This window comes from Eretmochelys imbricata, chromosome 20 (assembly GCF_965152235.1).
Source record: "Eretmochelys imbricata isolate rEreImb1 chromosome 20, rEreImb1.hap1, whole genome shotgun sequence".
NCBI classification, from domain to species: Eukaryota; Metazoa; Chordata; order Testudines; family Cheloniidae; genus Eretmochelys; species Eretmochelys imbricata.
The window spans coordinates 6,085,636-6,111,477 of record NC_135591.1 but is presented as its reverse complement, the minus strand read 5'-3'; the positions used below and the strand labels follow the sequence as shown (position 1 = coordinate 6,111,477).

The window sequence follows — 25,842 nt, the reverse complement described above, 5'->3', positions numbered from 1 at the left end:
CCGGAACTCGTTAACCAGCAGGGCCAATTATTCATTCAGGATTCGCATGAAGCCGTTAAGGCGCCGGCTGGGGTTTGATGCGCTATGCCTGCGAGTTAAGCGGGGTGGAGAAAAGGCTTGTCTTCCTTAAGCCAATAAATGCCTCACCTAATGGGAAGGTGATTCATGTAGCTCTTAAATGGTATTTACTGGGAGCTTTTCCTCCCCTGCAAGCCTGTGCCTTGGAGATGGTTTGGGCTGTGCTGCCACAAGGAGGCCGTGTCATATTTCTTCTCTTCAGGCTGGGGTGAATTGCGGGCTTGGTTGGCGCTTTAGCTGCGGATGCTCTTTTTGGTCGAGGTGGTTTTCGAGACGATCTTCATGCTGGAGCTGCTTCCCCCTCCAGCTCCGAATCCTCCCATCAGACCTCTCCCGCTGCTGGCGCTGAAGCTGCTTCCTCCAATGCCGTAGCCGAGTCCGGCCGCATTTCCCAGCCCGACCCCCAGGCCCAGCCCACCCCCAGCGCCATAGCTGCTTCCACCGGCCGAGCTGACCACAGCTGTGAAGCAGAAGAAAGCAGAGGTTTAGATGGCACGGAGCAGCAGCCTGCCAGTCACAGAAGGAAAGGCAAACCTTTTGTTTCAAATGGCTGAACCTGGGGATTCAAACGGTTTCCACCAGGTCCCTTGGAGATCCTCCTGCTGTCTAGTATATTTCATCACCATGCAGTTGCCTAATACTCATGCAGAGTTTCTATTCTTCCCCTGCAGGGGGCAGGTTACTAAATCCCATTGAAATCAGGCTGCCTAATTTTGGCTTCCCTTAAAGTTTCCCCTTTGCTCATTTAATTTAACCCTTCTCCGTTCCTGGTCTACAAGTACCTGTCTCTCAGAGATGGACCCATATGCTTTGTCTCCTTATCATTTATTGGGCCAAACTATGTAGTACGGCCCCAATTCTTCCCATTTATACTGATTTTATGACTTTGCCAACCTCAATGGCGTTACTCCCGCTGTCACTGAGAGCAGAATAGGACCCATTTAGGTCTTTCAATCTTTACCCTCCAGGCCTTGGGTCTAATTCTGGATTCTTGTTGGTTTGTTGATGTCTTTCTGGTCACAAAAGGTGCTCTCGGGGCAAGACCCTTGCATTCCGTTCCACTGACAATAGCCCTTTCTCACACGAGTATTCTCACTGCCTTCCATAGGCCCAAGGGTGGAAATCACTATTGTTCAGACTCCGACACACAGAGACTCTGCGCCACTTTTGTGGGATTTAGGAGGTTCACATGCCTTGTGCTTGCCCCTTTGCACAAGGGTGATTTGCACCCCAAATACATGATGAGACGTTCTCATGTTCGAGATCTGACCTAAGAGAAATATTCGGTGTACTGCTGTCTCAACTGTGCCATACAGAGCTTCAAAACCCCGAATGCATTACATATCTGCTACCTTGCATGGTACTAAGTATCAGAGGGGTATCCACAAAAACAACGAATTCACAAAAACAATTTGTTTTTGTGAATTCTAACACGGTTACCCCTCTGATATCTACTACCATAATTTATTGCAGCCTCATATAGCATCATAAAAATGTAGGGCGGGAAGGGACCTCGAGAGGTTATCAAGTCCAGCCCCCCGTGCTGAGGCAGGACCAAAGAAACCCCAGACCATCCCTGACAGGGGTTTGTCCAACTTGCTCTTCAAAACTTCCAATGACGGGGATTCCACATCCTCCCTTGGAAAGCTATTCCAGAGCTTAACTACCCTTATAATCAGAAAGTTTTTCCTAATGTCTAACCTCAATCTCTCTTGCTGCAAATTAAGCCCGTTAATTCTTGTCCTACTTTCAGTGGACATGGAGAACAATTGATCGCTATCCCTTTGTATTTCAGTTGCTCTGCAGTATCAGCAAACCCTAGCTCTTCCTAGGAATAATGACTCTCTTTGAGTTGTCATCTCATTGAGCATCTAGCATTTGGGAGCCAGAATACTTACAGATGTTCACTGCACCAACACCTTCTCCAGCTAGCCTGTTAGAGGGGGAAAAAAAGGAAGGTGTTGTTATGATTGTTATAAGCAATTGCCGCCCAGGATTGTGGTACTGAGTAATTTAGAAGGCTAAAACATTTAGCACTACAGTAAGACCAGTCTTCCTTGGTGAAGTTCAGATGCGAAATTGAAACAATACCCATTAACTTGTAGGAAGATCAATACGTTCCATGTTTGAAATTTGAAATACAGTTTTAGGACCCGAACCTCAGCTGATGTACACTAGCCTAGCCCTGTCAATGTCAGTGGAGTGATACCAACGTTTACATCAGTGGAAGATCTGTCCCTGAAATTCACCACTGGACAGAAGGCCAGTGCAAAAGACCTATGTAACACCTAAGGGTATGTCTACATAGCAAAGAAAAACTTGTGGCCAGCCCAGGCCAGCTGACTTGGGTTCACGGGGCTTGGGCTGCGGGGCTGTTTCATTGCCTCCCACCTCGCAGGGTCCTAAAGCCCGGGCTTCAGCCTGAACCCAGATGTCTACACAGCAACAAAACAGTCTCACAGCCCGAGCCCCATGAGCCTGAGTCAACTGGCATGGGCCAGCCACAGGTGCCTAGTTGCTGTGTAGACATACCCTGAGTCTCTTAAGTGGTGCACATGTAATATTTTTGGCCATCTGATCTGGATTCAATTTCATCCTCTGAGCATCGAATTGTGTCCCATATTCACAGGCCTTAATAACTCCAATTTCTGTGTATTTCTTTTTCCCTGCACAAAATTCAACTAAAACGAACCCTTTTCCCATTTTATTAAAAAATGTCTTTGAAACTCTTCAGGCTTTCGCTTACTTCACCCCCAGATCAATCTTCCTCCCCTCAACCCCTCCCCCTGGCTGAATATTTTTGGAGTTTTCAGTGGGAATGTGAAAATATTTCCTTTTCGGCAATTGAAATTTTTGGACTTTGGGGGTTTTTTTGACAAAAACTGATTTTTTATTTATTTTTTTTTTGCAACAATTTAAACCGAGAAGCCATTTTTTGTCCAGAACTGTTTTAAGGTATTTTTTTCAGCCAGCTCTAATGTATAGCCCACCCACCTGCTCTCCTCTCCTTCCAGCAGCTTCCTGTAGGTGGCGATCTCGATATCCAGCGCCAGCTTGACATTCATCAGCTCCTGGTACTCCCGCAGCTGGCGCGCCATGTCTGCCTTGGCCTTCTGCAGGGCTTCCTCCAGCTCAGCTAGTTTTGCCTGGGCATCTTTAAGGGCTAGTTCGCCGCGCTGCTCGGCATCGGCAATGGCTGTCTGCAGATTGGCGCACTGCGAAGGCAGGAAATGAGTATGATGAATGAATCCCATTGGGAGCGCATGTGCATTTGCAATCTACTAGACTGAGCATTTCAGTGGGACCAATCAGGGGTGGCAAGGATGCTAGCAGAAAGGTTGCAAGCTTGTGGCCCGTATCACTGAGCTGTGTGTACAGACACTCCCCGGGTTACGCAAGACCCGTCTTACACAAATTTGCACTTACGGAAAAAGTTCTATAAGCCAGAAATAGGATTTTCGAGTTGCGTAAATTTTTGCGCAACGTATGGGTATATGTTTCCGACTTATGAAAAATTCGAGTTATGCAAGGCTTTCCAGAACGGAACAATTGTGTAAGTCGGGGGGAGTCTGTATGTATTTCTTGACTCAATATGAAACTCAGGGTTATAGAGATTGGCCCAGATCTCCATTTGGTGCCTTTAAGCCACCTCTGCACTCCCTAGATCTCTAAGCTTGACACCCCCTCCAGCCCCTGCCCCCTAAAACAACCTCAGGACTGTGTAACTTATTCAGCCCTCTCGGCACCATCATCATAATAATCCCTACCTCTTATATTGTGCTTTTTCTCAGTAGTTCTCAAAGTTCTTTACACAGGAGCTCAGTGTAGTTATCTCCGTTTTACAGAAGGGGAAAGTGAAGCAGAAAGGTGACGTGACTTGCCCAAGGTCACCCGCAGGCCAGTGGCAGAGCCAGGATTTGAACCCATCTCTCCACACTGCCCGTTATTGCTGGAGTACAGCATGCTCCAGCCATTGCCTCTCATACTTTTGGTAGCATGGAGCTGCTGCTAAGGCAGTCCTGAATTCCTAGGGGGTTTCCAGTCCTGAAATTCTGAGATCCCTCCTTCCCCTTCGCCCACGTCCCAGCATGTAACTTGCCTGCTTCTTCACATTGTCAATTTCAGAGTGGAGCCTCTGAATCATGCGGTTCATCTCAGAGAGCTCGATCTTGGTGTTGTGCAGGTCGTCCCCATGTTTGCCAGCGGTCAGCTGCAGCTCCTCATACTGTGATAGAAGGGAGGGGTGGGATAGAGGTGACACAGTCAGACATGGAGAGGAGGGTGAAATGGGCAACATAGGGGATCACAGTGAGCCACGGGAAACTATTAAAGGGAACCGATTTCTTCCACCTCTTCCTTTGTGCGTAGCTACATTGATGCTCAGAGCTAGGGGTGTGATTCCCATCTTGCATAGACATACTTGCGCTAGCTTTCCTTGAGCTGGTGTGCTAAAAATAGGAGTGTAGTTGTGATCACATGGGCAGTGGCAACGGTGGCACGGGCTAGCTGCCCCGAATATGGACCAACAGGTTCGAGGTGGGTTAGTATGTCTACATGAGCTGGGAATCACAACCCAGACCCAAATGTAGACATATCCTAAAATTCAGCTCTTGCTTAGAAACTATAACGCATTTCACCGTTCCCCTGCCTCAGTAAGAAATTCAAGGTCCATATGGCAAGGAGGTGAAATGCATTTCTAAGGGTGTATCTACACTGGGGGTGTAGTTTCCAGCTCAGGTAGACATACCTGCTCTAGCTCTGATCAAGTTAGCATACTGAAAATATCAGTATAACGGTGATGGTATGAAAGGCAGTATGGGATAGCCTTCATGTGTACAACCCCATGTGAAACTCTAGGTCTGTTCTTGGGGCGTACTTTTCCATCCTGCAAAAACTTTTGAGATAAAAAACAACCACAACAAAATTGTCCTGAATTGGGGCAAAGAGTCAAAATTTCAAAAATTTTCATAAACTGAAATTCTCCCCCCTCCCCGCAAATTGTGTTTCGGTTCAGCTTCGATGAATTCAATGTTTTGTTTCCATTTTGACCCCTTTTAAAATTATTTTTAAAGAAATAAAATGAAATAAATTTGAAACAACAAGTCATTTCAAAAGCAAAACGTGTTCTGATAATGTTGAAACTTTCCCCTCCAATTCTTTTTTTAAAATGTTGTCTGGATCGATAACAATTCTGCGGAAATTTTCGCTTTGGTTGGAACGACACTTTTCCACAGAAAACTGGTTTGACGAACTTCTCTCCACCAAACCTAGTGATGAATATCCTAGTTCAAACTCTCAGAACTCCAGTGCCACTCACCTTGGTTTGGTACCAAGACTCCGCCTCAGTTCGGCTCCTGTTAGCAATATCCTCGTACTGAGCTTTGACCTCTGCGATGATGCCGTCCAGGTTCAGATTTCGGCTGTTGTCCATTGAAAGGACGACAGACGTGTCTGAGATTTGTGACTGCAAATGAGCTAATTCCTGGAAATCAAAGAAAAATGACATTTTGGGATCTGGATCTCTCCTCCTCTCCTGTTTTGAGCCTTCTTCACAGAAACATTGCATGGTAAAACACCAACATAAAGGGAACCACAGCCCTGCAAACTCCATGCATGGCTATGAGCATGTATCTCTGAGTGGTTTGATTCTCTCTGATGTAAAGTTGGCTTCTGGGGTGGGTGGGGTGAAAAATGGCGTTAGGTTTGCCCCAGGAGACTTGGGAAAATTAGAATGGTCCTTACTGCTTCATAGAGAGCTCTCAGGAAGTTGATCTCGTCAGTCAGGGCATCCACTTTAGCCTCCAGCTCCACCTTGTTCATGTAGGCAATGTCCACATCCTGAAAACATAGGAACAGAGACTGTCTAGCCAAACACTGCACAGCTGTGTTCCCCTATGAGGGCCAGCATGGCCAAACACAAGCTGCCGGAGAACAACCCAGATGTATGGGCTATCTGATCTCTGTGGTTTTTGGATGAAAAAGCTTTCGGTGGACAAAATGTAGAGTGGCTCTAAACAGTCTCTTTCCCCCATGATCTTCCCTGTAGCTATTGAATGGAATTTCCAAAGCAATCTGAGGGCGTTAGACACCCAAATCCCATGGGCGCTGGGCACTGAACTTCCTTACACACCTTTATCTATTGCCCCCTGCTCAGGACCTAAGGGACTTACATGGCCACCATTATCAATGTTACGGAGCACCTCGCAGTCTTTGAATGGAGTTATCCTCACAGTGTCCCTATGAGATGGGGAAGCACTATACCCATTTCACAGCTGGAAAATTGAGGCACAGAGCCACTAAGGCCTGAAGGCACAAAAGGAGTTAGCCATTGTGGTGCTCAGATGACTCTGCCCCGGCTGACTCTTTGAAGGTGTATTTACACTGCATCCTACTTTTGGCGACACTTAGAGTACGTACACGCCACATCCCATCTGCCCCCCTCTCCCCCAGCACAGGTATAAATTGCAAGGTAGATGACTCTAGTCTGCTGGGTAGAGGACTCACCTGGGAGGTGAGTGCCCCAGGAGCCAGTTGCCCTGCTCCCATGACTCTAATTATTTAATCCAGTGTGCAAGAGCTTCACCAGGAGAGAGTAAGGGAGTCCTAGGTCAGAATATCCTGTAACTCAGTGGTTATGGCACTCACCTAAGAGGCAGCAGTTCCCTCTTCAAATCACTTCTCCCCCTCAGATGAGAGAGGACCTGAACTGGGGATCTCCCACATCCCTTAACCAGTGGGCTAAAAGCTAGGAGGGAGGTCTCCCTTCCCAGCTATTTGGTAATGAACTGTGAATCGCTCTGGGTCTTAGGCGGGAGATAGGCGGCCAGCGGGAGTGAACATCTGTTAACTTTCACGGCAAACGTTTCGGCGCAGAGTGAGTTTCGGCACCTACGGGCTCGGTGGGAGTTTTGTCGTCCCCAAACTGGTCCTAAGACACCTAACTCCTTTTGCACATTTGGACCTAGGGGACTTACCCAAGCAACAGAGCAGGGAATTGAAGCTGGGTCTCCCAGCTCCTGGGCTAACTTCTAGCTATTGCTGGGCAGGGGCTGTGTGAGATGGGGAGCGCATGGCAGGCTGGATGGGAGTGGGTAAATGCTCTAAATATGCATGGAGAGATGAGAGTAGTGTCAACCTGAGAAGTGGCAGAACAGCCAGGGTAGAGGTTAACAGCTGGGGCTGACTCAGTGTCCCTTGGGAGCTGGTCCCCTGGGCTTTGGGCCAGGCCCTAGGAGAGGAAGTTCTGGTGCTGCTGGCTGATCCAGAGGCCCATCATTATCCTGGCTGGATGGTAGAAGGAGTGGCAGACCGGTCCGCCAGCTCTACTTACAAGAAGGGTTCCAGCGAGGATTGGGGGAAGCGCTGCGCCCTTTGATCTCTCAGGCTTGAAAGTGTAAAACAAATACAAACGATTCTTTTTTAAAAAAATAAGTCTCCTGTTCCTTTTTTATCGAGATCACTTGCCTTCTTGAGCACCACAAACTCATTCTCTGCAGCCGTGCGCTTGCTGATCTCATCTTCGTACCTGGGCAGGAAGAAGGGTAGACAGGAGCCTTGTTACGGCTGGTGTAAGTATGACTGTTTAGTAGCCATTGCCTGCACTCTCCGAGCCCTTGCCATGTGGTTTTCCTTGCATACCCTGGGCTGTTGCTACTAATGGCCAAGATATTTACAGTGGCTATCAAGGAAATTGACAGAGCCTGTTCTGATAGACCATTTACCAGCTGGGCACAGGCCTCCTTGGACATCAGAAGGAGCAGCAGGATGATGTTGTGTATCTTCTGCCTGTATTGTGGCAGGCATATGTGACCAGTCTAGTTACAAATACGGTACCCCGGGGCCAGACAATGGAAGGATGTCATCAGAGAACCTACAAGCCTTCATTAAAGGCATGTTTTATCCTCCTCTAATTTTCCATCCTGCATGAAAGAAGTCTTGTAATCCCTGTAACTTTTCTCAGGCTGGAAGGGGTGGGAGGAGACCTGGTTGAGCTCATCCGTGCCACACCTGCGTTAGTCAGTAGGGGCTGGATTCTGCACTGATGCCTTTCGTCCTGTTGACTTCAGTGGAGCCGCAAATGCAGGGGGTCTGAGGGCAGACTCTGGCCCAGTGCTTGTTTCTGGTACATGAAGAATCCAGAGTCTGAGTCCAGGATTTGACTCTCCTGCTTGGTAGTACATAGCGATACCACTGAGCACTTGCGGGAGTATAAAGGCTAACACTAAACACAGACTGCTGCCCAGCCCATCATAAGTTAATTCATTGAGGGGGAGATTAAGGGCTACAATTTAAAGAGAGATTTTGTGCAGCTAATAAAACAAGTCAGGCCGGCCTGACTCTTCATGGAAGGAAAGATTTCAGACACCTCCGCCTCGGGAATACAACAGCCATTAGAGGGCGTTATGATGGAACAAAGTGGCAGCCTGCATAGGTCTGTATGTATCTTAGCTGCTACAGAAGGAAAATTCATTCAGCGTGTGCCTATTTCTGTAAAAGCCAAACTGAGTATGTATTTCTTGTTGTGGGACAAATTTGTTTAAAAAGTCAACGGAACAACGCCCCCCCCAAAACCCACTAAAATAAAATCGACAAGGAGAGCAAGCATCTCCCATGCTCCTTTCAACTCCCCGCCTCCATGTACAGCCATGAAACAAGCCACAGGCTTTTCCCATTAGCCAATTAGAGATTCTGGGGGATAATTTCAGGACAGCGGCTCCAATTCATCCCTGTTCAGCAGAGCACTTATGCACGTGCTTTCCTCAGAGACAACCCGTGCCTGCCGATACTGGGGGCGTGAGGGCAGCTGGGTTCAGCAGAAGCACTGAGCGTGCTCAGTGCTTCCTAAATGGGGCCAGAGTGAACCCTTGGGGCTGTGCGGTCCATCCCTGGAAACAGATCCCGAGAGTCATAGATTTCAAGGCTTGAAGGGATCATGGTGATGATTAAGTTAAACTTTCTGAGTCACACAAACCATAGAATTTCACACAGGAATTCCTGCATTGACCCCAGCAGACTTCATAACAACACGCTCTCAGTCCCTGATTCAGAAAAGCATCATGATTCAGGAAGAGAGCTTAACTTCAAGCATGTTCTTAAGTGCTTTTCTGCACTGGGTCCCTAAACTGGAATTTTGGGGACTTCTGAAAGTCAGGGAAAAAACCCTGCCCCATTGAAATCGGTGAGAGTTTTGCCACTGACCTGCAGAGGATATAACAGTCAGGGTGCACGAATACGTAGTTCTGCACATTGTGTCATTTTATTTCCTCTTGGCTTGTCTTCATGTACAGCACTGCAGCAGTGTAGCTGCTCCAGGGCAGGTGTGTCGGGCTTCTCCCGTCTGCATGGATAATCCACCTCTGCAAGAGGTGGTAGCTGTGTGGACGGGAGAAGCTCTCCTGTTGACGTAGCGCTGTCCACATCGGGGATTAGATCGGTATAACTACATCGCTCAGGGATGGATTTTCACGCCCCTGAATGACGTACTGATGCCGATGTAAGTTTGTAGTGCAGACCTGGCCTTCGTTTTTCAGTACTACACCGATGGGTATGGCATAAGAATTTGAGTACCATAGCAGAGCATTGCGTAGCAGAATAGAATTCCTTCCAGTTTTGCTTACCTGATCCTGAAATCTTCTACTGTGTTCTGCATGTTCTTCAACTCTCCATCCAGCTGAAGCCTTTCACCTCCAAGAGCTTCTAGTTGCCTCCTCAAGTTATTGATGTAAGCCTCAAACATGGGTTCAATATTACTTTTCACGGTTTTTTGCTCCTGCAACAGGCACCATTTGGTCTCCAGCACCTTATTCTGCTGCTCCAGGAACCGGACCTAAATCCCATCAGACAAAATACTGAAGCATTTGAAGTAGCCTCATCAACTTACCAGGAAAAAGACAACACCTCAGCCGCACTTCTTATGAACTAGATGTGAAGGTCTCCTGGTCCGGGACTTTGTCTTACGTGCATTATGGCTTTAAATGGGCATGTACATCTAATACACAACCACACAAGTCAGAAAAACGGGGGCTAATAGTCAATTGCTTCCATCTGTCTAGATAAATGCGTGTATATTCTGGTGCCAGCAGAGAGACAAGGTGGGTGAGGTAATATCCTGGGACCGACTCAGCGACAACAACACTGTAGCATCAGTAAACATTTTACATTTTAAGCTCTTGGGACTGAGACCATATCTTCCTTTACATCTTATTCACATTGTTGGGTGCTTAATAAGTGATAAACAGATGTTATTTGAGGTGGGACTTAAAAGAGAGGCACTACAATTTGTTTTAAACTTCATGTTCAACCAATACTCTTATGCAAATTGTTAGACAATCTATTTTTTTTTGGCAAGAAAACAGGCTCAGAGAGATGCTCATGCAAATGCATAATGGAAATTGACCAGCCATGGCACAAAATCTCCTTGCCTGCTTTCACAAAGAGGGTAATGCTATTTTAACTTGTCTGTTTTAAAGAACAAAAGTATTTTCCCCAGCTAATTGTGCGAGTAAAAAATGTCAAGAATCTTGCACTTCATATGCAAATGTTACAGAACTCTGAGAGACGGGATGATGAAGGATTGAAATCCATATTTCATGGCTGGACTGTATCATTGTAGCAGGTGGAACTAATGCCCTGGATCTGACCAGGGTGCAGAGTGAAAACCCAGATATGAACTGACTGTGAAGATTTTGTCACTCATAATGGAGAACAATATGAATCATAGAACATTTAACACATCTTGACTAGCCAATGGCATGCATGCCAGGGATAGGCTTCATGGATGAAGCTGATCATGCCTTACCTTGTCGATGAAGGAGGCAAATTTATTGTTGAGGGTCTTGATCTGCTCCTTCTCCTCCTTCCGCACCTTCTGGATGGTGGGGTCGATCTCCAGGTTGAGGGGCGCCAGGAGGTTCTGGTTGACAGTGACTTCATGGATGCCACCAGCTCCGGGTGCGAATCCACCACCGAACCCATATTCAGCTCCACCAATCCTATACCCAGCCCCACCGTAACCTAATCCATAACCATATCCAGATCTAACAGCGTGATAGCCTCCGCTAACGGAAATTCTGTTGCTTCCACCTAGACCATGGAAGCTCCTGCTGCCGAAACCACCAGCACTGACCCGTCCCAGACCTCCGCTACCTCCCCGGGAAACAGAAATGGAGCTGAAGCTGGTTCGGCTACCTGGGATAACGGCAGAGGAGGCACTAAAATTCCTAGTGGCTCCACCTGACCTAATGCTGACGGTTTTCTGAGCCATGGCTTCCAATCGCAAGGCGTGAGGAGCTGTTGGGATGAGATGCAAAGGAGGAGAGAGATCCTTCTGTGCTCGGGTCTGGAGTGTTCCCCCTTTTTATCTGTTTGAAGAGCTGGGCTTGGTCACAGAAGATCTCAGATCATTTGGCTGAATGAATCAGTTTGGTATGCCTGGCAGTGGCCCATCTTTCCCAACCCGCTAATCACTGGGCTGACCTGGAACATAATATCCTCGCAACCTATAAACTCATAAGCTAACCAGAATTTTCCAACCTGTACTTTTCACCACAGAGATTATTAAATTTTTTTTTTTCCAAAGGCTCCCTCAGGGTTTGCTTTTAACTTTGCACAAACAGCCTTTCATTTTCCAAGCTGAGGGGAATTAAGTAGGAAAGTTGTAGCTGCTGAGACAGCACCATTAGCATTTTTTGCTTCAGAACGGACCGGCTTTGCCACCCTTCTGCTTCCAGGGATCACCGTCCTTGTCCAGTCCTTAGGCATCGCTACCACCATGAAGTCAAAGTGTGTCGTGCCTGAGTAGGGTCAGATGAATGGTGTTCTTAAGTTTTGAAAGACGAGTTGTTCATAATGTTCAGATTCTGACCCTGTTTACACTTGGGTATAAATCTGAAGCAACTCCAGTGAATTCAACAGCTTGTAGCTTCGGAGAGTTTAAGGGCCAAAGGGACAACTGCAGTAGTAGATCACAAGCTAACTATGAATCAACAGTGTAATACTGTTGCAAAAAAAGCAAACATCATTCTGGGCTGTATTAGGAGGAGTCTTGTAAGCAAGGTACGAAAAGTAATTCTTCCGCTCTACTCCACGCTGATTAGGCCTCAGCTGGAGTATTGTGTCCAGTTCTGGGCACCACATTTCAGGAAAGATGTGGACAAATTGGAGAAAGTTCAGAGAAGAGCAACAAAAATGATGAAAGGTCTCGAAAACATGACCTATGAGGGAAGATTGAAAAAATTGGGTTTGTTTGGAGAAGAGAAGACTGAGAGGGGACATGATAGCAGTTTTCAAGTACATAAAAGGTTGTTACAAAGAGGAAGGAGAAAAATTGTTCTTCTTAACCTCTGAAGATAGGACATGAAGCAATGGGCTTAAATTGTAGCAAGGGCGGTTTAGGTTGGACATTAGGAAAAACTTCCTGTCAGGGTGGTTAAGCACTGGAATAAATTACCGAGGGAGGTTGTGGAATCTCCATCACTGGGGATTTTTAAGAGCAGGTTAGACAAACGCCGGTCAGGGATGGTCTAGATAATATTTAGTCCTGCCCTGAGTGCAGGGGACTGGACTAGATAACCTCTCGAGGTCCCTTCCAGTCCTATGATTCTATGATTCCATGATAATCTAGGCTGACATCTTGCATAACACAGGCCGTAGAACTTCACTCAACAATTTTGTTCATAAGATCTCTTGGTATGATATTGTACAACCGTTCCCCAACTACTATTAGGGCACAGCTTTTCACGGCCTTGTACAATAAAGGCAAATATGCCAGTAAATATCCTAGTGCATTGAGGTGAAAGGGCATCTTAAGCCTTTTCACAAGCAAGGACACTGGCTTCCCACACACACTTCAATTCTCCTTAGTAGTAACATGAACTCCTCTTAATTATGGTGCACTTCATTGGAATGTCTATATTTTGGGGAAATCTCCCAGAGAACCAATTTAGCTTGTTTAGATGTCCATAAAGCTTCATAATCCTAAATAATGACGACTGTGGATATGCCAGGAGGGAATTGTCATACATTCGGCTTAATGGTGAGCTGTTCAGATAGTGTTAATAATAATTGGTCGTACTTGGCATTTTGCATCAATATATTTAAAAGGGAAATGATAAGAGGCACTGATGTTATGCTTATTTTTCAGAGGGGCCCGATGAAGGACAGAGAGTTTGCAACTTGTCCAAAATCTCGCAGCCAGAGCTGGGGAACAGAACCTAGATCATCTGACTCCAAGCGGAATGTGTAATTTACTGAGCCCTGCTGCCAGCCAATAACTGGTATTTAACTAGGTTTTAAATAAGTGGGAAATTCTGAGTTCCTGCGTTTTTGTTAAGGGCTGAATCTTGGAGTTTGGGCCTTGACTTCAAGTCGCAACAGAGTTTGGCCCTCCAGTGCCAAACAAAGAAGAAATACAACTGAGAAGTAAAGAGTGTTATTTCAGTTCTTGCCCTTTAATTCAGGCCAGCATGTAATTTTCATTTAAATTTGGGGGATTCAATATACCTCTTTAAATGGTGTCTTCTCTTAGGCCCCAATTCTGCAAAACACTTAACATGCTTAGCTTTAAGCATATGCTTAAGCACTATTGAGGGACTTAAGTGCATATTTAAGTGTTTGAATGAATCAGGGCCTTAACCAGGACAGTCCCCATGACCAGCATGATTTGCTAGGGTGTCCCTGATGTAATATCCGTTTTTAATATGGGTTTTAATATGGGCTTGATGCGCGAATTTCTGGGTGAAATTCTCTGGCCTGCGTTATGCAGGAGAGCCGCCTAGGTGACCAGAATGCTCCCTTTGAGTTTTAAAATCTTGGATTCTATGAACATCTCACACAGTCTCCATCAGGGGAGTCTCTTCTTCCTTTGCAAGAGGCTGAACTTGGTGTTTTAATAGGTCTTTTCCATTTCTAATTACTATGAGGTTAGTGAATTACATTTTTACTAACCCTTGCAGCTATTGTATCTACACGATAGGGTGAACCATAAAATCTGTTTGCACGAGGCAACTAGATTTATATCCCTGTGTTACTCATAGCATAAAATCTATAAAGGTGATACTATTTTGAAAACTGAAGCAATGAAGCGTGGTGTACCGCTGAGATGTTGACAGACGCTGCAACATTGCAGTGTAAAACACTAGACAGATAGTTTCTCCAGCTGATTGAAAATATCAGCCTCTTCTATTCCAAACATCTAAGGCTAAAATGTACTTTAAACTCGGAGATATAAATTTAGCTCCAGAAGTATACTACCTTGTCTTTGCAACATGGCCTGGTAGATAGCACCCTGGACAGGGACTCAGAGGACCTCCGTTCTATTTCTGGCCCACTGCGTGACTTTTTGGCAACTGTCTGCCTTTCTGTGCCTCAGTTTCCCCATCTGAAAAATAGGGGTGGTGATCCTGACCTCCTTTGCATAGTGCTTTGCAGTCTATTGATGAAAAAGCACTGCATAAGGACTAGGTGTTGTTATTGTTATCTTACTAAGATAGCTATTTTTGACACGAGGTCCCTTTTCCCATCCTTTAAAAATAATGAATAAAAGCAGAGTTAATTATCCCAAGGGAGTCAAGCTTTTGGAATTTGGCAATTAACAGCACATGGGCCTCCTTTCTCTTGCACTGCATGTGCCAGTCAGTTTTCTCACTGAGTAGGTTTCTCATTTCATTTTGTGTCCTCACCAAATTATAAAGGAAGTTTCCCATTGCCAGTTCCTCCCATTCATCCCTAGCCGCTCTTCCAACCTGTGTTGGCTGACACTTATTTCTGTCTCAGGGCTAGATCATGTCTCTCCCTGTGGAAAAACCCATGGGAGAGGGAAACGTCTGTTGGAGACTCTTCTTCTTACTCTTCTCCTCAAACAAAGGGGAGGGATTCAGGCTCACAGAGGGTAGAATATGGGTTGGTCAAAAAATTTCAAAATGGCTCAGCATCAGGGAAAGACTGTAGTGCCTCATGAGAGATATAGTCTGGCCAGCAAGCAAGGCCCATATAGGAGAAAGGGGGCATGAGTGGTTTGGAACCACAACTCCCATGAGGCACCACAATGGTTCAAGTGGACACAGAGATTAATGTTGACCTGACCAGAAACTAAATGTTTTTATTGAAAATGTTGAATGGAAACGTTTTCAAATTGAAACGTTTTCAGAACTTTTAGTTCCATGAAAAGTTCCCACATTTGGACTGTTGGGGCATGAAAACAAATATGGAAATGCCAGAATTTCCCGCAGGATGGTAATTCTCTTTGTCTGACCATTCTCATTGACAGAGGAAGAGCACGAGACCTATTATGAAGGGGATTTAAATTGCTCGTGGGCTTTTTGCTGGGCCTTTGCACCGGGGTGAATGTAAATCAGATAGAGCAGGGAGCTCTGATTCTTCACCCAAATTCTTCACCCTGATTCTTCACCCAAAGTTGCAAAACACTAGAGAATAAAAGAAAAGGAGTACTTGTGGCACCTTAGAGACTAACGAATTTATTTGAGCATGAGCTTTCGTGAGCCACAGCTCACTTAGCTGTGGCTCACGAAAGCTCATGCTCAAATAAATTCGTTAGTCTCTAAGGTGCCACAAGTACTCCTTTTCTTTTTGCGAATACAGACTAACACGGCTGTTACTCTGAAACTAGAGAATAAGTATTTTGAATCTGATTCACTAAAAAAAAAAAAAAAAAACCCAAAACATGAAACTGGACTGGAGCGTGGACATGCTGAGTTGAAATTCCTCAGGAAAACAGTTGGTTATTTGAAAATCTGGTCTTAAGTTTTTTCAGACCTGTGAGAACCAATTGGGAGGGAAGCTCCATTGGCAGAAGATGAAATGAAGAGAAAGATTAGAAATCTTTACCACCCTGACACCTCGCCCTTCCCTGGCAAATCAAGCCTTTCAGCTTCAAACTACTTAATACCCAATGAGAGGAATCCTGAACAAATAGAAGTCAGTAGCAAAATTCCCTTGACTTCAATGAGGCCAAGATTTTACCCAGCATCTGGACGGATTTGGAGATCACTCAATATAGCTCCAGTGCTGAAAGAGATTTGTATCTTACCTAAACCAAGCAAAGCCCTCCAGGACTGGGAACTCACTTTCACACCAAAGGAACTCAAAGTTCTTTTTCCTGTCCAATTCTTAGTTTTCCTCCGCACCCAATGGTTTGAACGAAATCACCCTCCGTTACATTCATGCTGCTCCACTGCGGCGGGGGGGGAGGGTGTCCTTTGTTAACGGGCTTCAGGTGGCTTCAAAACCATAGAACACAGTGAGTGCCACTAGAGGACTCCCAAAGTAATTAAAAGGAGACGACTCTGTTGCTATACACAAAACATTGGCGTCAATGGAATTTCACAGAGTGTAAATGGAAAGCAAAATTTGGCCCTGATGTGTATGCCCCTCAGCAAACTGCCTTACAAATGTGTGTCCATTTCCCTTAAACCAGGGGGGGCCAACCTGGGGCTCCAGAGCCACATGCGGCTCTTCAGAAGTTAATATGCGGCTCCTTGTCTAGGCCCCGACTCGGGGGCTGGAGCTACAGGTGCCAAGTTTCCAATGTGCCGGGGGGTGCTCACTGCTCAACCCCTGGCTCTGCCATAGGCCCTGTCCCCACTCCACCCCTTCCTGCCCCTGAGTCTGCCATGCCCTCGCTCCTCCCCTCCATCCCAGAGCCTCATGCATGCCACGAACCAGCTGATCAGGAGGCACGGGTGGGGGGCACTGATCAGCTGGGCTGCTGGTGGTTGGGAGGCGCTGGGAGCGGGGGGATGGAGCTGATGGGGGGCTGCTGATGTATTACTGTGGCTCTTTGGCAATGTACATTGGTAAATTCTGGCTCAGGTTGGCCACCCTTGCCTTAAACATTAATTAAAGGTCTGGACAGCAGAATAAGTTACATATGCATTTTATTAGACAAACACTGGAAAGTGACGAGAAGTTTCCAACAATACGAGCTCCTGAGCCCAAAGAACAAACAATAGTGCGACACATTTTATATACAACATAAGGCCAGATAACTTTCAATTCAAAGTCCATTGGAAATAAAACAGTGGGAATTATGTGCAATGTGAAATACAAATGTGGCAAATGCCGAACAAGTTGGGAACACCCGTTGCACACAGAACTCAATACAATTTGGATGAGCTAAAGCACATTGTGTTGTAAATTTCTAGACAAGGAACTGTTTGTACAACTGAATAATGAAATAACCTGGGTAACATAAATAGGTGTCCAAGCTATGGAGAGAGAGAGCCATGTCCATTGTGTCCTGTAATGGACTCAGAGACCTCATTTTGAAATGTACATTAGATCTGGACAAGCAATAATAATCAGGTGCTTGGTTCTAACATTATTCAGAAAGTGCTTAACATAACGGTTCTCTTGCCATTCTAAAACTTACACAACTGAGCTTTGGCGTAAAAAATATCCAAATCCATGAGCTACTCCTTGGTATGGAGAAAAAGAAAAATACATGAGAAAGGGAAGGTGGTTTTATTAGTTGCACTAGGACTTGTCGAGGCTATGTAATCACCAGAGATGTTCAGAAAATGGGGACATCTTTTTATCCAGAAAAATTCAATATTTCACAGGAAAAAAGGTAGCCCCTAAACTGAACATTTTTGGAGGAAAACCAAATTTTCCACATTTTTGGGGGAGATTTTGGCATGTTTGGCTGAAAACTTTTGGGTGAAAATTAACAGAAATGTTTGGGTTTGTCAAAAACATCATCTTTTCAGCTTTCAAAAATTCAAAGTTTTTGAGGAAAGCACACATGTCCTGCTGTTTGGAGAAATATGTACTTTCTCTTCTTGTTGGATAGAGGTGATAGGTTTCTACGTGAAAGATAATAGATAGCAAGATTGAAAAAAGAACTGATTCAAGGCAACATTTGGAAAATTTAGATATAGGCCAACATTTTTTAAGCTTGGTTTCTAAAGTGAAGGTTAGAAAACGTTGCTCTTATTCATTATGGTGGTCCCATTCGTAGGTCAGTAATGTGTCAGCATCAGGAAACCATGGAGATATTTCATTCGCGGAGTGAGGACTTTGAATTCTGAGCTTTAGCTTTTGTAGCTTCTTCTGGTGGAAGAGGTAGTTGAGACAAATTTCACGCTAGAGCCACTTCCGCCTCCAAGGCTCAACCCGCCGATGCCTCTTCCGCTTCCAGAGCTGAAGCTGCTTCCTCCAACACTGAGCCCACCTCCCATGCCAAGACCGCTTCCATCTCCAATGCAGACACCGCTTCCACCTCCAATGCCGAGACCACTTCCACCTCCAATGCAGACACCGCTTCCACCTCCAATGCAGACACCGCTTCCACCTCCAATGCCGAGACCGCTTCCACCTCCAATGCCGAGACCACTTCCACCTCCAATGCAGACACCACTTCTGTTTCCAGACCCACCACCAACAGTTGAGGTGACCACAGCTGCAAAAAGAAAGCATCGTGTGTTTAGATCTCACGGAATGGTGGCCACCGAGTGGCAAATGGAGACTGTAGCGGGGTGGTCAGCCGCTCCGGCCCTGAAAGGGTCAAAAGACAGCCCTTGGGGAGGGCTGGGGCTGAGAGCTAGTAAGCTGGCTGATTGGGGAGGCAGCTACAGCTGGGACACGCCTCAACCAGGCCACAGCTGGCCTGTATAAAGGGGCTGTGAACCAGGCGCTCAGGCAGTCTCCCTCTAGCTGAGGAGGGAGATGGGCCTAGCTGCCAGGGAAGCCTAAGGGTACCTAGAGTGAGGCAGGGCTGGGGAAAGGCCAGAGGGGCTGCGGAGCTCCAGACCAGCAACTCCCCAGGCTGCATGCCTTTGTTCAAGGCCCCACAGAGGTACTGGGTTGCAGAGGAAGGCAGCAGGTCCAAACCTCCCTTGCCTATGATGACTGGCTTGTACAGACTGCAGTTGGTCTCAGTGAAAGGGGGCTAGATGGTGACTGGAAGTAGCCCATAGGCTGAGGCAAGGTGGGGATAGAGGGTGGGGGTTCCCCAGGGAGGGGAGACCCAGGAAGCATGTGGGGGTATTGCAAGGGGGCAACACCCCTGGTAAAACGGCACCAGGGTCCAGGAGGGACACGGAGGCGAGCGGGATGGCGACCAGCAGAGGGCGCTCCAATGGCTGGAGAGCTAATTGCCTGAGGGACCAGCAGGAGGCACCGCTGGGTGAGTCCCGCACTGTTACAGAGTCTAAAGCAAGGAAGTTTGTACAATATATGCATTCAAGTGACTTACAGATATTCATTGCACCAACACCTTCTCCACACAGCCTGTTGGGGAAGAGAAGAGAGAAAAGTAAGAATTCAGGTGATGTCCACTGACAAGAGACAGTCTTGAAATAAGCAGAAAAATGTCCATGAAATTTTTCCTCAAGTAGTTGAATTTTTGTGTGGAAAGCAGACACTTTCTAGGAAAATTTTCAGTTAGCCAAAACCCCCAGTTTTCCAACTAAAAAAAAAAGTTTTGACAGAAGCCTTTTGACCAGCCTTCAGGGTTTTTTAAATTTTTTTTTGACATTTCAAAATAATCAAAACCTCTCTACACACTGGCTGACAAAGAGAAAACTAATTTCATAAAATATTCCCCAAAAAAATCGTAAATATATTTCATCCAGATTTCAAAACTTTTTGACCAAGTTTTTCGTTAACATTTAAATTGATTCCAGCATAAAGACAAGTTGCTCCAGGGGGGAGTTTTCAGAAATGTTGAGCACCTGGAGTTCCCATTGACCTCAGTTGGACAATTGGGCGCTCAGCATCTGTTAAAATCCGGACATGAATGTGCTGCATTTCACCCACCTGCTCTCCTCTCCTTCCAGCAACTTCCTGTAGGTGGCGATCTCGATATCCAGGGCCAGCTTGACATTCATCAGCTCCTGGTACTCCCGCAGCTGACGTGCCAAATCTCCCTTGGCCTTCTGCAGGGCATCCTCCAGCTCAGCCAGTTTGCCCTTGGCATCCTTGAGGGCCAGTTCACCGCGCTCCTCCACCTCAGCAATGGCTGCTTGCAGGTTGGCGCACTACGGTAGAGAAGAACAGCGATCCATAGGACACATCAAACTGTTCTGCCTTCCTAGTATGCAGTTGCCTGATCCAGCCTGGGTGCAGATCAAGCTGGAATAATCTATGAGCATCTCATCTCTTCCCATCAGCTTTTCTACAGTTTGGGACAGATCATCAACTGGTGTAAATCTTCCTAGCTCCATTAACTTTAGCAGAACGTGGCTGATGGACACCTCTGAAAATTTGGCTCTCTGTGTTTCAATCTAACATGTTTGCAATCATTTCCAGGGGAAACATTAGGGATAGTATCATGCAGCTTAACCCTTTGAAGTCCAGATTGCCAGCTGGTGTAAAGTGCATCGACTTCATTGACACTGAGGTTCTGACCCTATATTATTGATTCATTTTATTTATGAGCAGAAAAGTCTGGTCAAATCCTAGTGACATTTTTACTTTGAGACCAAAGGGGCCACATTCAGTCCTGGTACAGCAGAAATTAATGGGGTTGCATTTGCATCCATCTTAGGAGTTAGGTTGGCCTAAGGCTTGGTACTGCCATAATGAAGCACCCACACACAAAATACCCTCCTGTGTTTTCCGCAGTGCCCTACCTGTCTTTTCACATTGTCAATTTCATTCCTCAGTCTCTGGATGACTCGGTTCAGCTCTGAGATTTCATGCTTGGTGTTGCGGAGGTCATCCCCGTGTCTGCCAGCAGTAACCTGCAGCTCTTCATACTGCCATATACAAAGGGACACACAAATCATGTTAAAGTCCATCCTCTTGGGGGGCAGGTGTTGCATGCTATTACGTGTGTGCAGTGTCTAGCACTATCAGTCACCACTTCACCCCCGATTGGTACCTCTGAATGCTCAGAGACACAAATCATGTTAAAGTCCATGCTCTTTGGGGGCAGGCGTTGCATGCTATTACGTGTGTGCACAATCGGTCGCCACTTCACCCCTGATTGGTACCTCTGAATGCTCAGCGACACAAGTCAAGAAGCACAACAATAGTGGTAGACAGCCGAATGTGCAGCTAATTGGAACTCAACCCTCTGTTGTTGTATGGTGACTCACCTTCGTTTGGTACCAAGATTCAGCCTCAGCTCGGCTCCTGTTAGCAATCTCCTCGTACTGCGCTTTGACTTCAGCAATGATGCCATCCAGGTCCAGGTCTCGGTTGTTGTCCATAGACAGAATGACGGAGGTGTTGGAGACCTGCTGCTGCATCTGAGCCAGTTCCTGCAATTCATGCCAATATTCGGGTGAACTGTGAGTCAAAGAGACTTTTCCTCATGAGTAGACAACTGAACTTTTCACTGTGTACCATAAGCAGAGGCTCCAGCATACGGTAAGGGGCTGTCACTCAAACAACTGTCAGGAACGGTCAAGACAGACCATGTCATTGCCAAAAAAAAAAGCTTCAGAATTTTGCACATCGCTGGGAAAACTAATTTGAAACCCGCTGAAAGAGACCTCGGGTTGCTAGCACTTACCATTTCGTACAGGGCTCTGAGGAAATTGATCTCATCAGTCAGGGAGTCCACCTTGGCATCCAGCTCCACCTTGTTCATGTAGGCACTGTCCACATCCTGAAAGACAGTAATGGATTGCAATGAGCGAAGCACTTTCATTAGCAGGCTGGCAACATGATTGGCTCCAAACTCATTTTCTAGAGGAGAAAAAATGTAAAGGATTTTCTAATGGCTGTTAATAGTGTTGTGGCTGAATGGCTGACCTGAGAGGTTTTGTGGTTAAAGCATTGGACTGATGCTTTGAAGAGCTAGGCTCAGTTCCCAGGTGTGCCACAGATTCCCTATGTAATGGTGGGCAAGTCCCTCAGATCTGACTAAGTTCCATAGGGCTAATAATCCTCCCTTTCTCCCACCCTTTTTCTGTCTTCTCTATTGCAAGCTCTCTGGGGGAAAGGTCTGCCTCTCTCTCTGTGTCTGTACAGCGTCTAGCACAATGATCTCTAGGTGTTGCTGAAAGACAAACAATAATAACGCTTGCATTATACAAACACCACTAACCTTCTTGAGTGTCACAAAGTCATTCTCGGCAGTTGTGCGCCTGTTGATTTCATCTTCATACCTAATGGAATGGGGCAGAGGGAATGTTTGTGTAGGCAAGTAACTGATGGAGATAATTGCAGCCTGATAGAATACACTTCCCCAAGAGCATTTTGTGTGCGTGCTAAGCGTGAATGTTAGTTTTCAGGATAACTCAGGCAATGATCCGCATGGCTATGCTAAACCAGTTAAAACGTGCAAACTGATGTCTATAGAAAAGTACTCTAGATCAGTGGCTCTCAACCTTTCCAGACGACTGTAGCCCTTTCGGGAGTCTGATTTGTCTTGCGAACCCCCAAGTTTCACCTCACTTAAAAACCACTTGCTTACAAAATCAGACATAAACCCACAAAAGAGTCCCAGCACAGTAGTACTGAAAAATTGATGACTGTCTCATTTTTCGTATATAATTATAAAACAAATCGATTGAAATATAAATATTGTACTTACATTTCAGTGTATGGTATATAGAGTGGTATAAACAAATCATTGTCTGTATGAAATTTTAGCTTGTTCCGACTTCGCTAGTGCTTTTTATGTAGCCTGGTGTGAAACTAGGCACATATTTAGATGAATTGATGTCCCCCCTGGAAGACCTCTGCGTGCCCCCAGGAGTACATGTACCCCTGGCTGAGAACTACTGCTCTCGATAAAACCTTCTGTTCTCTTTCTCTCTTCCTGGCAGTCAGTCCTTCTCACTGCTTCTTCCCTTACAGTTTCAAGATGCAGTCTCCCGAAGTCTAATTCACGTGAGTTATTTTACTCAGACCAATAATTGCATTCATAAATCTTTGTAGATTCTGCACCTAATGTGTCATCCACAAAATACTTTTTTACCTGGTTTCAGAGTAACAGCCGTGTTAGTCTGTATTTGCAAAAAGAAAAGGAGGACTTGTGGCACCTTAGAGACTAACCAATTTATTTGAGCATAAGCTTTTGTGAGCTGTGTGGACAAGTGTGCCTCCTTTTCTTTTTTTACCTGGGCCTCTTGTCCCTTCACTCTGTAGAGAGATTTTTACCTGTCAATTTAACCATGTGATAGCATCCACACATTATAAGATGTATCTCTCTAGTGAACTTGCAGTTGGTGATTTGTTAGTCTTGTCCCTTCCTTATCGGATTGATATTACAGTGCAAATGTATTTTTTTTTTAAGCATCCCTGACCCTGTGGTGATGGGGAGCAGCTAGAGAGATGGACTTACTTGTTCTTGAAATCCTCCACCACATTCTGCATGTTGTTCAGGTCCCCTTCAAGTCTTCCTCTCTCATTCATCAGGTTGTTCAGCTGCCTCCTGAGATTACCAATGTAATTTTCAAAGAGGGGTTCAATGTTGTTTTTCACGGTTTTTTGTTCCTGTTCCTGCAGCAGGCTCCATTTGGTTTCCAGCACCCTATTTTGCTGCTCGAGGAATTGGACCTGAAAATCACAAGGATCCAGGAGATGCTTAAATGGTTCCATAAAAGTATTACAATAATATGGATCATCCAGATTAGGATGACCAGATGTCCCATTTTTAAAGGGACAGTCCTGTTTTTTTGGCACTTTTTCTTATATAGGCGCTTATTACCCCCCACCCCCGTCCCGTTTTTTCACAGTTGCCATCTGGTAACCCTAATCCAGGTTAATTCCCATGCATGTTTAGGGTCCAATTCTGCAAGGTACTGAGCATTTGCTGAGAGATGCTGAGTGCCCTCCGCTCTCACTGAGCTCTTACGAACTAGTGAGCAAGACTGGCAGTCGCAAGGAAGATAGTCAGGGCCAGATCCTCAGCTGGTGTAAATGGGTGTAGCAAATTTGACTTCCAGGATCTTGCCCCTATTGCAATCTAATTAGAAGCCGATTCCCCTGTTCCTTATACCATATTCCTGCCTACTGAACAATCAGGACAAGATTGCTATGAAATCTTATATTCTCAGGAGAGATGAGTTGCATTTTGCACATATTTTGCATAGGTGCAAATGATGACACATGGGACAAGGCAGGGGAAAATTAATGCCTTAAGTGGAAAATAAATCTAAAATATTTATTATTTCCCTTCACTGGGCTGAGTACAAAAAGGTCCACAAGACAGTTTAACATTTGCTTTGACCACAGATGCATGCTGACTGGTCAACAAAAATGTAAAGGTTGTTGTTATAGTCGTGTTCTGCTTGTTCTGCAAATCTGATGCAATCAACAAAGAGATGAACAGGATGCTGTCAGGTAAGTAAGTCCTCAAAATACCTTGACTTTAAAAGAACCACCTACATGTAATTGCATTGTTTCAATGTTACCTTTCCAACTTAATAGGAAAATTCAAGTCTGGAGGTCTGGTTCCCTGATAGCTTAAATGGGCCGTGATTGGCCATTTGGCAGCTCATTGATTAACAACACAAGATGATAGTCAGTAACAGCCTCTACAGGCCAGATGCTGATATCAACTGCAGTGGACTGATAGATCTGCCCCAAATGAGTGGGGTTATGCCAGATTCGCCCCCCGGCTCTGTTTGTGGATGAACAGACAATGCCGATAAGGAAATGCAATTGTTTTTCCTCCCCACTGAACAATCAGGACAAGATATCTATGAAATCTTATAGCTCACCTTGTCAATGAAGGAGGCGAATTGGTTGTTGAGGGTCTTGATTTGCTCCTTCTCCTCTTTACGCACCCTCTGGATGGTGGGGTCGACTTCCAAGTTGAGAGGTGTTAGAAGGCTCTGGTTGATGGTCACTTCTTGGATCCCGCCGGGTGGGTAAACAGGGAACCCGAGGCCAACTCTTCCGCCACCAAACCCAGCTCCAGCTAACCCATAGCCCCTGCCTATTCCACCACCGAAACCGAATCCGTAGCCAGCGCCGCCAGCAAAACCAACTGGGCCTGGAGCGCCACACAGAAAGCCACCACTGCTGCCAGCCATGGAGATTCTTTTAGATCCACCCACGCTGTAGAGGCTTCTGCTGCCAAAGCAATTGCCACCACCAACAACCCTTCCAGCACCAGCGCCGCAACCTCCGGCCCGGGATACAGAATGTGAGCTGTAGCTGGTGCGGCAGCTGTTTGGGATGATGGCAGAAGAGGCACTAAAGCCCAGTTTCCCACTCTGGCACCTTACAGTGGATTGGCGAGACATTATAGCTGGCCTGGGTAAAATGGAAGTAGTGGAAGGAAGGAAGGAGTGAGGTTTCTGGAGAAGAGAACAGAACACAGAAGAGAAGGATGAACCTCTGTTCTTCAAGGGCCGAGGTGACCCCTTTTATGTGCTTGAGGAACTGGGATTGGCTTCCTGATGTGAATGATCTTCCTGATTAATTGGGCTTGGTGTGCCCTGCAGCGTTCTGTACAGTGAGCTCACTCCACCGACACGCCCCTGTGCAATGGAATAGTTGCATTTCTGAGCAACATTCCTGTTGTTTGGAAATAACTGTCGCCTTTTGGCCTCTGCGTAGGCAACAAGAAAGGCAGTGTCAAAGAGTTCACGGCATGTGCTAGTCATTTGGGGCCCAGAGAGCAAACTGCTGACATGCCTTGCTCTAATACTACTGGTTCAGCCCTTATGCTTTGCCATTTCTAAGCCTAGACCCTGCACTCCCGTCTCTACCTTAAAAGCAAGGTGTTTTCACCTGTATTATTCAAGGCACAAAGCTAGCATTTTATAAGATAAATTTATAAGATTTAAATTTATTTATAAGATAAACAATATGTTCCATATGCAAAATGGATTTCCTCTATTC

At 45.9% G+C, this 25,842-nt stretch overlaps 2 protein-coding genes across 8 annotated transcripts; both read right to left on the bottom strand.

Moving 5' to 3' along the window:
* Nucleotides 1-311: 311 nt before the first annotated feature.
* Nucleotides 312-11,341, bottom strand: LOC144277953 (keratin, type II cytoskeletal cochleal-like). Its single transcript, XM_077838999.1, has 9 exons — nucleotides 10,877-11,341; nucleotides 9,696-9,904; nucleotides 7,543-7,603; nucleotides 5,821-5,916; nucleotides 5,396-5,560; nucleotides 4,178-4,303; nucleotides 3,073-3,293; nucleotides 1,977-2,011; nucleotides 312-538 (listed from the first exon to the last, which is right to left on the bottom strand). The coding sequence occupies exons 1-9, from the start codon at nucleotides 11,339-11,341 to the stop codon at nucleotides 312-314; spliced, it is 1,605 nt and encodes a 534-aa protein (XP_077695125.1).
* Nucleotides 11,342-18,125: 6,784 nt separating this feature from the next.
* LOC144277479 (keratin, type II cytoskeletal 5-like) lies at nucleotides 18,126-25,241 on the bottom strand. 7 transcript variants are annotated; one of them, XM_077838250.1, is made up of 10 exons: nucleotides 24,714-25,241; nucleotides 23,333-23,547; nucleotides 22,091-22,151; nucleotides 21,554-21,649; nucleotides 21,135-21,299; nucleotides 20,667-20,792; nucleotides 19,852-20,072; nucleotides 19,289-19,323; nucleotides 18,362-18,493; nucleotides 18,126-18,265 (listed from the first exon to the last, which is right to left on the bottom strand). In XM_077838250.1, the coding sequence occupies exons 1-10, from the start codon at nucleotides 25,239-25,241 to the stop codon at nucleotides 18,126-18,128; spliced, it is 1,719 nt and encodes a 572-aa protein (XP_077694376.1). The 7 variants fall into 7 exon arrangements, with proteins under 7 accessions (XP_077694376.1, XP_077694373.1, XP_077694375.1 ...); XM_077838247.1 differs by having other exon boundaries at nucleotides 18,126-18,313; nucleotides 18,377-18,493; XM_077838249.1 differs by having other exon boundaries at nucleotides 18,126-18,289; nucleotides 18,386-18,493.
* Between the last annotated feature and the right edge of the window lie 601 nt (nucleotides 25,242-25,842).